At 41.2% G+C, this 15,531-nt stretch overlaps 1 protein-coding gene across 2 annotated transcripts in view; it reads left to right on the forward strand.

Annotated features, from left to right (window-relative positions):
• Nucleotides 1-2,765: 2,765 nt before the first annotated feature.
• Nucleotides 2,766-15,531, forward strand: part of myo1ea (myosin IEa) — a 47,531-nt gene continuing 34,765 nt past the window's right edge. For both annotated transcript variants that reach the window (XM_070976284.1, XM_070976200.1), the window contains exon 1: nt 2,766-2,853. In XM_070976284.1, the coding sequence (XP_070832385.1) occupies nt 2,851-2,853 (3 nt within the window). In that variant the 5' untranslated portion in view covers nt 2,766-2,850. The remainder of the gene's footprint in view (nt 2,854-15,531) is intronic.

Here is a 15,531-nt window from a genome sequence, read left to right on the forward strand (position 1 = left end):
TCATAGGTACCTTTGATTATTTATTAGAGCACACTTATTTTTACAAACCCCAATTTAATCCCAAACCAACACAAATTTTAAGACAAAGTGACAAACAAAATCAACAAGGAATTTTCTATAACTAAGTTTTGCTCACTCTATGTTAAACCAAAACGTTCAACTCACCATTTAAATTGTATGTTTCAGATTTAACTTCCACCAGAAACACATTCGCCTTACTAGATGCTATGCACTAGGTGGCACTATTGGTTAATATACTGAATATACCCTAACCCTGACAAAAATGGCGAAAGAAATGAATGTAGACAATGGATGTCTTTACTAAGTCAATAGCAGGTTCAATATCACATTGTGCCACCTTTCCTTTAAAATTCTACATTCTGTATTTACATATACCACAGATAACAACTTAGCCACATATTATCCCCCCCCCCCATGTGTTGTGTTTAGCATCACAGTGAGGTAACACTTAGAAAGTTGACCTCAAAGCAGTCTCAGGAGACAATGGCAGACAGGAGGAAAATAGCCTTTGTTCAGGTTTAAAGGCAGGCTTACAGTCAGCAGCTTGAAGGCAGTCAGATGATCTTGCAGAGGAGAAAGTGGTTTGTACTGGGCCTGGATGAGGTAATTAGGTGTGCAGGCAGGAACAGGTGATGGGTCAAGGAACAAGCTTGTTGGACAGATGGAGGACAGAATGACTGTTCTGTTAGGACATGAGGTTAGTAAAGCATGGGGGCAACAGACTAACATGAAACATTATTTGCATTCTCAGCACTGCTTACATCCGGTCAGGCACATTCAACACCAATTTTTGCAGTTCAAAATCTATTGCAGGAGGTGTCTCCTGATCAACTCCATCTGAAATTAACTACTCAAAAATCAATGCCAGAATCATTTCTTAGGATCTATATAACATTTACAGTGAAATCATTCACATTTTACTTAAAATTCTGCCTAAAATGCTTGTAACCAAAAGCATTTTCTTTCCATAGTCATTGGTGAATGCATGTAAATTTGATTTGAAGCTTGCTTGATATACATAAATCAAATGTCCTCACATGACATCATGTTTGTATAATGTAATTCTCTTGGTGAATGCCCTCCTGTGATCACTGCTCTAAATTAAAATAAACTGGAAAATAGAAAAGACATTATTTTGTAATGTCTGTCTTATCCTAAAATGTCCACTGGGTGGCGACAAAACACTGCACCAAAGCTCTGTGAATTCTACTTTATTTATCTATTATTCACACAGTATAATACCTGTAATATCTTTGCCTTCTGCCAATACAAGCGGAAACACTGTTTTTCTTCCTGTTCAGATCATAAATCCAGTGAGCCCTAAACATTTTGCAGCGAGCTATTCGTACTGTTATTTAATATGCATCTTAGATGTAAAAGCACATCTAAAATATGTCAACAGCACACCCACACCCACACACACACACACACATGTATCTGGTGTGTGCAGTGGCAGCCGGTCAGACAGGTTACACCCACAGAGTGGCCCAGCATCATTTCAAGACGAGCCTCAGTCTGGCTGTAGACTGGTTGAGAGCAGTGGATACCAGTGCCACCCATGCGCTTCAAAACAGACTTCCTAAAGACCTCCGAGCTGCAGTTTTATTTGTATGAGGAGGAGGCAGGACAGAGCTGCTGTTCAGAATTTGGGTACTAATAGATTATCTGAAGTCTCATAGGCAAGGCAAGGCAAGGCAAGGCAAATTTATTTGTATAGCACAATTCATACACTAGGCAATTCAAAGTGCTTTACAGAAGCATAAAAATACATTAAAATCATACATTTCAAAGAAAGAAAGAGAGTAGAAGAGAATAGAAAAATAAAAATAAAATACAATTGAAGGAAAATCAAAAACAGAAGCCAGTAAAAGGCAATAATTTAGCATTTAGAATGATTAAAACCATTAAGCAAATACATTTACTTTAAGTAAAAGCTGTAGCAAATAATAACGTTTTCAACCCTGATTTAAATGAAGATAAACACTGTTATAAATCAAAGTGACATGAACTGGATACATAACAGTGATACTGAGACACTGGGATCCCCGTCCGTGTGTGAAGCTCAAATGATTATTCCACAAGCAGCGTGTGTAAAGCAAAATGCCCTCTAATATTGTTCTTTGATAAACAGCTTCTGGACTTGACATGAGCTTAAAGACTTAATTTGGCATGGATAAGTTACATTTCAAAGCACAGGGAAATAAGTTTGGATAAATGCTGGTATAAAAGTCTAATAGATGGTGCCTATGCACAGATAAGAAAGAAAGGCAAATATAACAACAAAATGTATATGGGAAAATAGTTTTAATCTTAGGTTTTACACTGTAGCCTACAATGATGTACTTTAGGATGTTGTGGACATCAGAGACAGTGAAAAGAGCGCAGATTGGAGTCTGTTGTTAGGAAGTCCCAAAGCTGCGCATGCTCAGTTCGTTCACTCCAGTACCTAATGAATATTCAAGCTCATGCCGCGTTCAGGGCCGTTTGATTGGACCTTCTGGCTCTGTTTCCTGTTACATGTTTTAGAGCAGCTTTTTGAGGGCACTGCTCGCTCGCTCCGTAAATCATCATCCAGCTCTGGTGTGTTAGTCGCTGCTCCGCTGCTGTCAGTGTCGGACTGTGCAACAATGGACGGAGGACACCGCTGAGGAGCCGCATCCGTGCTCTCAGGAATTTATCGGGAATATCTTGTGTGAACTTTTTGGATTTGTCCTCTTGGCTTTAGGTTTCACGACTTTTTTTTTTTTTTAAACAGTGCGAACTTCACTGAGGTTTGCGCTGGATCGCGGGGAATACGAGAGGGAAGACCGCGACTGTTGAAGACAGAGGATGGTGAGTGATATTTACACTGATATCATGAGATTGCTTATTAAATACAGCCCATATAACCCAATATTTAACCCACAGATCGTTAACGCATCACAGTATTGTCGCCTTTTTGGTCCAGTGGTTGTAAAACAAACAAACAAACAAACAAACAAAAACCCACAAATGTAATGAATGATCAACTATCCTCCATTGAATAGTCCACAAAGTGAACATGTGTTCTTGTGTCAGCTCTGTTATGGTTATTTCTTCACACTTTTTTAATTAGATAAAACTAAAGTTATACTCAACTCCAAGTTCAGTGACTTGACATGGCAGATAGTTTTATTTTTTCCTTTGAAAAATGAGAAAAACTATTTTTACGTGGTAATTGTTGGTATTTCCTTCATTGTTGGGGTACTTTTTAGCCATTATGCCCATGTTTATCCTCAATCCCACGATCAGTAATAGTCACCTCGGTGTGTCTCTGCCTCCCTGACTGTCCCCTCTGACAGTCGTAGACTTTTTATGGGCTGCAGTGAAAGTAATTAGAAACTACTGACCCAGAGCTGTTGAATTTCACTTGTTTGAGTGACACGGAGATGTGTAATGCCACTTAAGAAACATCAGGTATGTATGTACAGGCCATTCCCAGGAACCGGTTATTCTTGGAAGAAGAGGCAGCAAGTGTCAGGTGGAGTGTGTGTACTGTACAGTATGTGTGCAGCTTGCTGTGTGTGTCTGTGTCTGTGTCTGTGCGCATTACAGGTTTTTCCTGGTTACTAAATGGCATCCCTTCAGCAGACACGCCTAGAGCTAAGTTATGGAGGAGGTTGTGTGGCCTTGTCACTGTGTTTTGGCAACAATTCCTCCAGCCACAGTGTTCAGCTGTTGGACACAGTAATACAGCTGTAATGCTGCTTTTTAACACATTTTAATTTGCGACTATATGTCTGCTTCTTTGTTATTGGAGACATCACTTTCACCTGAAGGCATTTGTCTCAAGAACACAGAATCTAAGGTTGTTTTTGGGTTTAAACAAATCTTCAGGAATATAAAGAAAGACCTTTTAAATGAAAAGAATAAACAAACATCCTTTATGTTATGAAGCTCTTGAATAATCCCACATCTGTGTGCGCTATGTTTCATGCTTTATGGCATCATAAAACCTGTGGCTTTGTTCACATGCACACAATGTCTATTTAAAACAGGTAGGACTGAAACCTGCTAGCATTCTGCCATCTGCAGTGAACCTGTAGGTCGGGTTGCCCAGGGACAAACCCAAAGGACAAAGGTTACATAATATGCAGCCAGCATAAAGGAGCTTTTTCCACGTTTCCAAAACTTAGAAACTTAAAGGACAAGGAGGGAAGTCTGGTTAAAAATAAATACAATCCCATTGTAGCTTTTGTCATTACAGTGTCTTTTTATATTAGAGGTGAAGCAGACTATCTGCTCATGTACAGAGCAGAAGAGACAGAAAATGGTCTGATTGTCATCTTTACTGGAGTAGCAGACACCAGCATCGCTCACTGGTTCCTTCTTTGCCAGATGCTGAATAGCAAGTCGGTATGACGGCAGATGGTTTGCATTAGTTTCTCCTACAGGGAGGTGCATACTGAGTAACCCCCCTCTCCCTTCATTTCAAAGCTGGCGCTCCATTTTCAAACCCATCACTGCTGTAGAGATTTGCTCAGGAATTCAAGCCCTCTCTCTGAAAACAGGACGAACACCCATTCTGTGGACCTGGGGAACTCGTTAGGCTTGTCGCTGTGGTTCAGCACACTCGCACACTCCTCTTGATCAGTTCCATACGTCTTTGTTACGAAGCTGCAACTCTGTTTTCATTGCTTTGCTGTTTGTGATGATGGACTTCATGAGTGTTGACTTGTTCCACTGCAGCACTTGTAAATCATTCCGGATAAGAGACACATATGAATTGCACATTGTAAATTCGAGTTGTCAACTAGCATCAAGTTTGAGAGCTTTTTTCACTTTGTATGAGTCTGAACTTCAGTCAAGTCTGCTTTTACTTCTTTTTGCAACTGTCTTTTTTTCATCTTCAATGGAAATGCAACATTTCCATTACTTTTGTTATTTAATTTTCGGATTTATTGCAAGCAGATGTGGTACAATGTTTTTACTTTAGATTTTGTTGAAAAATGTTGATCCAGCAACAAAAATCTTTATAGTCTTATAGCGATGGATTCCACCGTCGCAGGAAGTTACTCCATCACTTACCTCATCTTCTTAATGGGCCCAAATATCTTATTTTTGTCTTAAAACTCAGGCATGGAGCAGCTCTTTTTATTATTAAAGCACTATATCGTCTCACTACACCAGTCTCTCTGTGCACATGATGCCAGAGTCTGGATTAAAAACATATTGCTTATTGTTACAGTCATTTCTTCATTTGTTTATTGAAGCTGTCAGCTCTGGCTACATAGAGGGGCATAAGAGAGCGTGGGATGACACCTTTGGTTTTTGTTGTTTAATCCAAAATGAGTTTAACATGAAGGACCTGAAGCATTATCATTGGTGGATGTTGTCACTTACAATAAAAGCAAATTTTTATCATCGTGTCACAGTTAGGCCTTCAGTGTTTCTGTGATTGTGATGGTCTGAACCCTGGGAGTTGTGAGATGAGGAACACCGAGTGGTTTGCTCTCCTCGTTACTCAGTTTGTTGACTGTGCCCCCTGAGCGGTGTGTGCTCCACCTCCTGTGGCCAGGAGTACCCCGTGGCTACACAGTTTGGCTCTGTACGCATGCCTCAGCCTTGTTTTCAAAATGACCACCAACCAGATAAGCCTGGTAGCACCGTTCGTCTACTCTGCTGCAGCTCCGCAGGCTCGGCCACCATGTTTTCACTGTTAATGATGAGAGGATGCAGCTGCTCCAGATGATCAGAGGTCATTCAAAGTGCTGCGTGACACATTTCCTCAGAGAATCACTCGACTTGCTCCTCTCTGGCCAATAGTGACAAAGCTGTAATATTTCATGCAGACATTGTGGGGCGTAGATGTAATCACACATCCGCTGGTGTGATTACAGTGATCACATTTTAGACGTTTTGGTCGGTTGTTCCACCGCTTTGGTCCAGACTGAAATATCTCAGTAACTGTCGGATCGTTTGGTGATGCTAACTTTGGTGATCCCCTGACTTTTCCTCCGCCAACATTATGCTGACATTTGTGGATTTGAGTGAAATGTCTCAACAACTATTGGGTGTCTTGCCATGAAATTTGCTGCATACTTTTATATCCGCTTCAGGATCAATTCTAAGAACTTCACTTTTCATCTAGCGCCACCATCATGTCAAGCATTTAATTCGTCCACTACTTTGGGTCATGAATGTAACCAATGACCCATCGCATTCCCATCAGCTTCAGCATTTTTAGCTCAATTCAACATGCTAGAAATTTAAATTGCATCTGTAGAGTTTGTGTTTGTGGTTGAGCAGGTGAACATCGCAGCAGCAGGAGTGATGTCTGCCTTCCAGTAGATGGAATTGTTTGATAAGAGTTGATAAATTATCTTTGGCATCTTCGTGTCTGTGCTGGACGTCATCATCCCAAACATTGTGCTCAGCTGTTATTAGACCATTCTTTCCAACTCAGTGCCTGACTTCTCTTTTCTTTTAACAGGTAATAAAGTAAAATATACGTTAGCTTAATCATAGATGTCCTTATCTTTGTCAACATGATCCAGTAAACACTGCTTAGTTCCTTGTTCTTAGAGCCAAGCAGTGTCCTGTTATCGCCGCCTATTTGCATGCGTGACGTTCCTCATCGTGCACAGAACAGGTCACACTCCAGCAGCTGTGCTCTGGTTATCTGCTCTGATAGCTTCCCATCGTCATATCCCAGCCAGTGCTTGGCCTCTGAGCCAGTGGCAGCCCTCTCACACTGTTCACTGGAGACCTCATTTGTCTTTATGTTGTCAGTTGCGGCAGGTTTGGCCTGCACGTTGCTATTGTTCGAGCTTATTTTCTTAGAGACACTGTTCTGGCACGGGGAAATAAAATGTCAGTTATATCATAAAGAGAAGTGTGCGATTTCATGGTTGGGCTAATGGATTGAACATTAGGGAGATGAGTAAAAATGGGAGGCCATCTTTGTTTTTGATTCTTAAATCAGTTAAAAAAGAGACTTTTATTCACCCAAGGGACGTTGTATGGAGTTCAAGTTGCACATGTGTGTCAGAAACCATGTGGGAAGAAGTCACAGAATGGTAGACAGTCATCAATGGAGAGAACTGAGTCAAGGCTTTTAAAAGGACTGTCAGCTGTTGTGTTTCTCTACAAAGACGTGAACTAACTGACTGGAAACAAAGTCAAAATTAGATGGTTTGAATTAGTTGTCCTTTTTGGCCCATGTCCCACGGCAGGGCTGAGTCAGTGCATTTCTAACTGTGGAATCATGCAGCGAGTGGTCTGTCAGAATAGTACCCTCCTGAACTCGAGGTTATTTTCATCCACAAACTCCAGAGTGAAGAGTATGAATTAAGATTCGTTGAGGGGACGTGATCTTTTTCCTTAGACTGTCATGTTGATCAATTGGCTGGATACTCCATGTTAGTCAGAAGCAAAGTTATCAAAGATAATGTTATCATGTAGCCATTTCTATTCTCCACGTGGGCTTCTCTTTTTACAAATATTACTTCACCAATCGGCCAAAACAAACATCAACTTCGATCAGCGTTGGGTTTCAGACATTAGTGAGTGAAGCGGATGTTTGCAGCAGCGAGGGTCAAAACAAGACTAATACAAACAAACTGAAACAGGAAAAAAACACGTTTTGGTTCTCGGACCCTTTGGCTTGTAAACTTCATCCTCCTGTGCATTCCAACTGGGACGACTGTGTCAAGTAACAAGACATCCACCAGGTCCTGTTTGACATAAACTCAACTGAATTTAATGTTTTTTCTCATCAACTTAATTGGTTTTTGCAAATATATGCTTTTTCTGAATTTGATGTCAGAAAACTGAGAAAGTCTCTGATTGGAGTCCAACTTTTCCTTTTTGTGCACTCAGAAAACTTGTTATTGTTAATAAAAGACAGATAAATTACTGACATGAAGCAAAGGAAGCAAATCAAACTTTTGTTTGAAGTCACCACCTGTAATTTCATTTCAAAGTAGACGGCTCATTTTCTTTACTCAGTCCTAATGAACACATCTATAAGCACACCGTGTGTATTTTTGTTTAACACTTTTGGCACTTCTCTTTAATTAGGGCGGTAACAGTGTGCAGCACCAGCCAGCACCACACACTGGGAAGCTGTTCAGTGATTTGTTTTGAGTCAGCGCATGAACGTAACAGCTGAGTCATTCTTTTAGCTACATTATTACTGTGTTTGTTGGTGGGGTTGATAAAATCGTTAAATGGCCTATTCATCAAATGCATGTGCCACACCCCGTCACCCGATGAGGCTGCAGTAGGCAACGCGAGCGCACCTTCACAGTTCTAAATATGTGGGTCTTGTCCTGTCATAATTCTGTTTGGTCTCTTTGTTCGAGCCTCCTCGAGCTTTTAAATAAGCCAAAAACTCTGTTGTTACAGTAACTTTGACCAATTTCAGCACTGTACTCGAGACTCAAACAGTTCTGGCCCACAGCGAAAGAATTCCTATAATTTGGTGTGAGATTTACTGTGACTCTGAGTCCAGGAGGTCTGTTTCTAGTTTATCTGCTTTAATAGAGATATTAGATTTCCAAAAAAAAAAACAGAAACAGGACTTCTGTTCTGGGATACAACTGCTCTGTTAGCTGGAAACTCTTTAGGAGGCTGAGGCTCCTTAGTGCTGATACCAGAGGAAGTTTGTGTCCATGGTGCACTATGAAATGCTGGAGGCACCACTGTACGGTCACAAGCTGAGCTATATACAGAGTCAAAGCCATCTTTGGTGAATCGTTAATAACCTGCTTTTCTAAATGAGAGAATTTTTTAAAAATTAGTTGTTTTTTTTATTTGATGAGTCCACGATTCTTCTCTTACCTTCTGTGAAGTGACAGATGTATTCATATATTTCATGATTTGCAGGAAACACAGAGAGCACTTCCATGTCTGATGGCGTTTGACCAAACCAACTTCTGCTTTGTCTTTAACATGATCCACTCTGCCAGGCTTCTCCTCCCTCTTCACTGTCAGACTGAGAGAGCGCACAGTTTGTGTCTAACATGTACTTGGGTGTATTCAGTTGCTACTTGGGAAGATGCTAGTTTGGCTTTCAATGATTGAAACTTGAGACCCTGCTGTGGCACAAGGCACGACTATGAATGAGTTTCCACTGCAGATGGTTTGTTTACATTCAACCACTACTGAGGCTGCTTTAAAAAGAAAATGCAGAGCTTTGTGACATGTCTCTTGTCTTGGATTTCAGCTCAATTCCACCCAAAACCGCATCGTCTTTGATATTATATTTTATTAGCAGCCTTGTTGCTGTTGTCATCCATTTAAGAGACCAGTTCAAATTGAGACGTTTAAAATGCGCAGCTCTCAAGTTTCCATGTTTTTACTATACTCCGATAAAGAAAAGTGCTGCCACTGTAAAGCTGAAGCTTTGTGTAGTTCAGTTTGAGATGTGTTAGAAGTCATCCAGGATCAGTTTACACTTGATCATTGTGTCCTCTTTCTGTGGGAGGGACGGCGCTCAGCCCTGCCCTGCAGGCTCAGTATTATAACATCATTTCAACCAGTCATTGCTCATGTTACCAAATCCGACAATAATATATGTATTTTCATTGTTTCCTCATATGTGACTTCAAGCAGCTCAGATCCATAACAGCGTGAGACATTTAGACATGCAAACAAAGAATGAGGCTTGTTTGTCTGCATTATTTATACTGTTGTCCCAATTACATGCAAGTGACTGCCGTCACTGTTCAAGTTCTGAAGAGCAAAAAAACTTTATATTCAATATGACTCACGTTTCCTTACATTTCGCATTTCCTGTGAAGGCACTTTCCAGTGAATTTGGATCAAAGCCTTTGCAGTGATAGGAAATTATTAATTGTTGTTAATGACAGTAACTGCCAGCGCAGAGCTGTTTTGATTGACAAGAGCAAAGTCTGATGAGTCTTGGCTCGGATCACTGCAGCGACTGCTTCGCTGACCTGCTTTGGAAGAGGAATGCCATTCATTTTACAATTTTTGTGACTCAATCAGTATGTGTGAATTTTTCCCACTCGTTCCTTAAGTCAGATGTCTGATTATGTACACTTGACTCTGTGCTGTCACTGTGAAGTCAGATCTGACGACTCAGACAGTCAGTGGGTCATTGGCTGTGGAACCATGAGGTGACATGTTCAGTTGAAATCAAAGTTTATATTCTAGTGAACAGCTTTGGTGTAAGAAATCACACAAAAATGATGCATAGCCTAGTTCATTATCAACTGGGCACTGCTGGATTTTATATCCCAGTTTAAAGCTCAGTTTCTGCAGTAGCAGCCAGGAAGCAAAGAGTAGAGCTAGCAGGTAGAATAATGTCAATATTTATATTGGGTGGAATTTTGCTTTTAAAGGGTGTATTAGCACTGAAAAAAGAAAGCTGGTTGTGTCACCGTTTAGCCAAACCCCAGTCAGTGATGTCACAGCAGATGTTGGCCTTGGACAGATGTGCTTGAATCTGCAATTTTAAGTCGTTTCCAGGACACTGAAATATCGATTAAAGTTTTTCTAGGAACATTTTTCATACTGGATTATGCAGAACAATTCACCAGTGCTGTCAAGGATAATAAGTATTCCGGTGACATGCTTAAAAAGAGACACAGTGTATCTTTCATATTTGAGGCTGCAGGCTACATTTTTCTTTATATAATCAGAACAGATCTTGAGACATTCCTCCTCAGTCTGGTGGCAGGTGAAGCAACAGGTTGCTTTCTTTCTCCCCCTTCTGCATGGATTTGCTTGACTTTAAGACCATCAAAGCTGCAGCGGAACTTGGACTTAACCTCGATGAGTAATATTCAGAGTTGCATCTTGCAGGGGTGTCATGCTCCCTCAGAGTTTTGTCCATTTTTAACACAGTAAAAAACAATGACATGCCCCAATATCCTGACTAAAAATGGCAATTGTGGAGGGATATGGCCCAAATGAAAGTCTACACACATGTGATTACAGTTCATGAGTGTATATAAATATATCTATTTTCCATCTTTAGTGTGACCTCATCATTTATCAACAGCTTCAGTTCAGAGGGAGCTGTGCAGCAGCAGTTTTCTGCTCTGTGTAATTCAGTGTGCATTTACTCTTTAATCAAGCTCCAGCCTCATCTGGAGTTTTCAGCATCACTTTACAGGAGGATGCTCATGTATGTGTGTTATTGTGCATCCGTGTGTGTGCGCACAGGCCTCAGTGCGACCTTCATGGGCATCCCATCCCTTTAGAAGTTGAGACTGGATCAGAGTGTCTTCACACTGTGGGTCATTGGTCCACTGACACACACACACACAGTGTCTTCTCCTGACGTTCTACTCTGTCTCTCATCATTGTTTGTCTTCTCTTGCAAAGGCCAACTGTCTCAGTCAGCACTTTTTTCTGCATCTGGTCTGATTACACATAGTTAGTGACCTTGGACAGAGTGCAAACGCGAGCAGCAGAGACCAGGTGGAAATGCTGTTTAGAGAGTGATACCTCCTCAAGCGCTGTTTAGTTTAGATCAAGCCACATGTGTTTTGGATTCCAACGAGGAGAGTGTGTGTGTGTGTGTGTGTGTGTGTGTGTGTGTGTGTGTGTGTGTGTGTGTGTGTGTGTGTGTGTGTGTGTGTGTGTGTGTGTGTGTGTGTGTGTGTGTGTGTGTGTGTGTGTGTGTGTGTGTAGGTGGAAATCAGTCAAAATCAACCCACACATTACTGGTGTGAGTGTGTGTTGGAGCTATTTCCTGGCTTCTTTTGGCACAGTTCAAGAGTGGATTGTCTTCGTAGCAATTATAGCTGTGTAGTATTTTGAGATAGTGTCCAGTAGTAGTACGAGACAAAAAGAGTGAGCCATGACATAGATGTGCCATGTTTACAATGTTTGCAAATTATACATCCCGTTTTCTGAAAGATACCATATTTTTGTAAAATTGCTCGCTCTTCATTTTGATATATCAAGCTTTCAGACTGTGTAGCGATTATCTATCAAAGCAGACGGTTGAGTGCCCTTTTTACAGTACAATAGATACAATATGGCTGTGATAACACAGTTGCAAGCAGGGATTGTTGTGTTGTGGAACTGATTTCCAGTCTGGTGTTTTTAATTTTGATGGCAAGGTGACGATTTCGTCTCCACAGACTGGCCTGTTAATGATAAAAAATGAATTCTACTCTGCAAAACCTCATTATAGAAATGAGAAAAATGGAAGTATTAATGAGAGCATTAAAAAGTCATCTGCTCAGCAAATTAAAACATAAAGCAAAATGAATTTCAAAGCTCTGAGAGCGCGAGTCTCTTTGGAAACTCTTTGGACTCATTTACCGTGACTGGAATGATCCTGAATTTGTGCTTTGATTTGTGACACGTGTTTACCAAATTAGATTACTCGGGTCTTTGTTCTTGGCTCTTTCACCAGCAGCCTTTTCATCACACAGTCGGATCATTCAGTGCCCTGCATCCACAGCCATCTCTGAACAAGAGCATCGTCTTCTGTTTGACCACCAGTTGCTCTTTAATTCTTCTTAAGGAAAGTGTAGTCTGAGATTTGATTTGGCTGCAACAACAGATTACAGCAGTAATATATTGTTACACAGGCACAAGTGCATATAAGAAATAGACGACATGTGTAAGGGAGCATGTTTTCGGAGCATGACATTTTAAGTCAGCATTGTTTATAGAAATCAGGTCAAGGAAGTTGGTACATGGTGACACCGCTAATCTAACACGTGAGGGCTTATCAGACATGGGGTGTCTCCGTTCCTGGCCAAAGTCAAAGTCACATCCACTGAAAGACTGTGGGCATTTCCTTGTAGTTGCACTCAGTATATGACCTGCAGTACTAGTCTGCCTTGGAGTGCTAAGAAGCCTGTGTTCTTAAAGCTAGATTCAGCCTCAGAGGCTCTAGCTAACACATGACAACAGCCAGCAGACTCGGCCTGGTTCTGTACAGAAACTCAACCAGTGTGATTCCACCAGTGTTTGATTCCCCTTCACCACATGTGGTCAGCTGCACACATTTGTCCTCAGTCATTTTCTCCCTTCGAAACAGTGCGATTTCTCCAGACTTGTGGTGCAGAGTGATTAATGATTTTAGCTGCTTCCTATTTTAGAAGAGAGGTATTCGTTCTCATGGCTTTTGTCCAGATTTGGCCTCAGAGGGCAGAGCAGAAATGTAGTCCTCTAACACATGGTGGACTGCGTGTCGGATCCTGGTGTGGAAAAGGAGAATGGCGCAGAAGGGAGAAACGAGGGGAAAAGTGCCGCTTATGATACTGAATCAAACCCAGCCATTTCCTGTACCCGGAGCCAGAGCTGCTCAGCACTCTCCATATATGGTAATGGTATTTGCATGAAGGGAAACCCTGGGCTTATGGATCAGGACTGGTATTGAAATTCCCCTGTATTAACTTCTGGGAAAAGGTCTGGTCCCGTAGTTTGATTTTGGTTGATCAGATTATTATCATTTTTAATGAGACTGTGTGTTGCCGTGCTCTGGAGGAAGCCTGTGGTTCCATGGTGACTGTGTTGTTATGGCACCATAGACTCTAGTTGTGCCAGATGTCCCCTGTGTGTTTGTGTGTGTGTGTATGTGTATGTGTGTGTGTGTGTGTGTGTGTGTGTGTGTGTGTGTGTGTGTGTGTGTGTGTGTGTGTGTGTGTCTATATACTCTATGACGCCTCCACTACAGGCTTTCAGTAACTCAGTGGGATTTATTATTATAAAATAATAAATAAATAAAATACAGCGTGAGAAATGTCTGTCAGACAATACTAGAAAATGTTCGACAATCAATTTTCATTTTGTCTGGGTGCATATAAAATGAAATTTGTTGTAGTTGGATGGACTTTGATCCTTTTTTGTAACCAGTAACACACATACTTCATCTGCTTGGGCACTTCTTTGTGAGTGAATCCTCCCTGCTGCTGTCAGGTATTAATTGACTGCTACTGTTCTGGCAATCTGGCAATTTAACATTAGGTGTTATCGTGCTTAGTGTACAGTATGTGTGTTTTTCTGCCTAAACAGATGTGTCCAATTCCACTTACAGGCATTGAGAAAGTGGTTTTAGATTTGTTTCTAAAAAATGAAATATAGACAATTAGGAGCCAATAACTCACTGGGTTATACTGGTTTAATTATAGTGTCAGCAGAAAATCCAGTAAAATATTTAGGAAAAGGCTAATGTCTTCATCGTTTGCCAGATTCATGAAAGGTCTGGATTGAAACCACTGGAGCAGTTTAGATTTAATAACATGAATAGTTACTGGTTCAAAACAGAAATCTTTGTAGGGGAACGGACCATCCATCCCAGCACCCGACTACGGTCTTTTGAGTAAAGCGACCCTCAACCCCTGGCTGCTCTGGTGCTGCTCGGCAGCCAGCAGCAGAGGAGTGTTGTCGTTTTAGGCACCTCCCAGGCGTCTTTGTGTGTATGTGTGCAGCTACTCCCTTAGTCCGCTGCTCTGAGGAGGAACATTTTCTTCGTCCTCTTGCCTCATTAAAGAAGGCCTGAATCAAAACAGATGAAATAATCAGAATATTTGACGCTTACCTCCTCCATCTCCGGCTTATTACCTCTCCCTTCTTCAATCTGCGCACTTTCATTCCAGGCATAGCAGAGAGGGGTTAAATATAGCGTATTCGATTGTTTTCGCTTTGTGGTTGGGCAAGCGCGCTCTCTTAACGTCTGCTTTCAGGAAAAAAAGTTTCCCATCTGTCAAAGTATTGCTTGTAATACGTAGGTGGCAGCAAAAGGATAACTAGAAATTGACTGAATAAAGAGAAGATTTGAATTTATGAAGGTTAGAGCAGTGAATACAGGGCTCTGGGCAGTATTGAGACAAAGTAAATTCATAATCTAAACTCTCTCACTACACTTGATATTTGCCTAATAGTACATGCGATGTGCTTAATTTCCTTAATGTTCTTCTGTGTCTCCACATTGTAATACTGCTGCCTCTACTTCTGCCAGCTCTCCATAAAACACACCTATTGACTGTCTACTCATCCTGAAAGAGGGATTTCTTCTTCTTCTTGGCTATTCTTGAGAATTCTGCCTTTTTTAGGGAGTTTTTCCTTATCCAAATCAAGGGTCTTCAGTGTCCTAACCTTTGCAGATTGTAGATCCCTCGCTGCACAAAACAATACGTGATGCAGGGAGGGTTCTCTTATGTGTCCGTGTTTATTGCCTGTTTCTCTTTGTGTCTACCTTCTGCACAACATGAATTTCTTAAACTCCTACTGTATCAGATGTTGAGACCCGCCCCCTCTCCCTTCACTCATTGTCAGGAAGTGTTTTTGTCCCTGAGAGTGACATCACAGTGTCATCATTGCTAAGGAAGGAAGGAAGTCAGCATCTCCCACTGCCGCACCTAAAGAGCAGTAAAACATGTTAATAGAGGTGATCTGGAGAATTAATCAAGCTATAATTTGCTGCTTCCCTCCTGAGGGGAAAATGCCCGCTGAATTGGGCTGAAAAGTTGTTAACATTCTTTGCCACCTCCCAGGCTATGACCGAGTCTGTAAAGTGGTTTTAATTTTGCTGTTGTAAAGAATAAAGTCACCCTG

The sequence above is a fragment of the Chaetodon trifascialis genome, chromosome 1 (genome assembly GCF_039877785.1).
Source record: "Chaetodon trifascialis isolate fChaTrf1 chromosome 1, fChaTrf1.hap1, whole genome shotgun sequence".
Lineage (NCBI taxonomy): Eukaryota > Metazoa > Chordata > Actinopteri > Chaetodontiformes > Chaetodontidae > Chaetodon > Chaetodon trifascialis.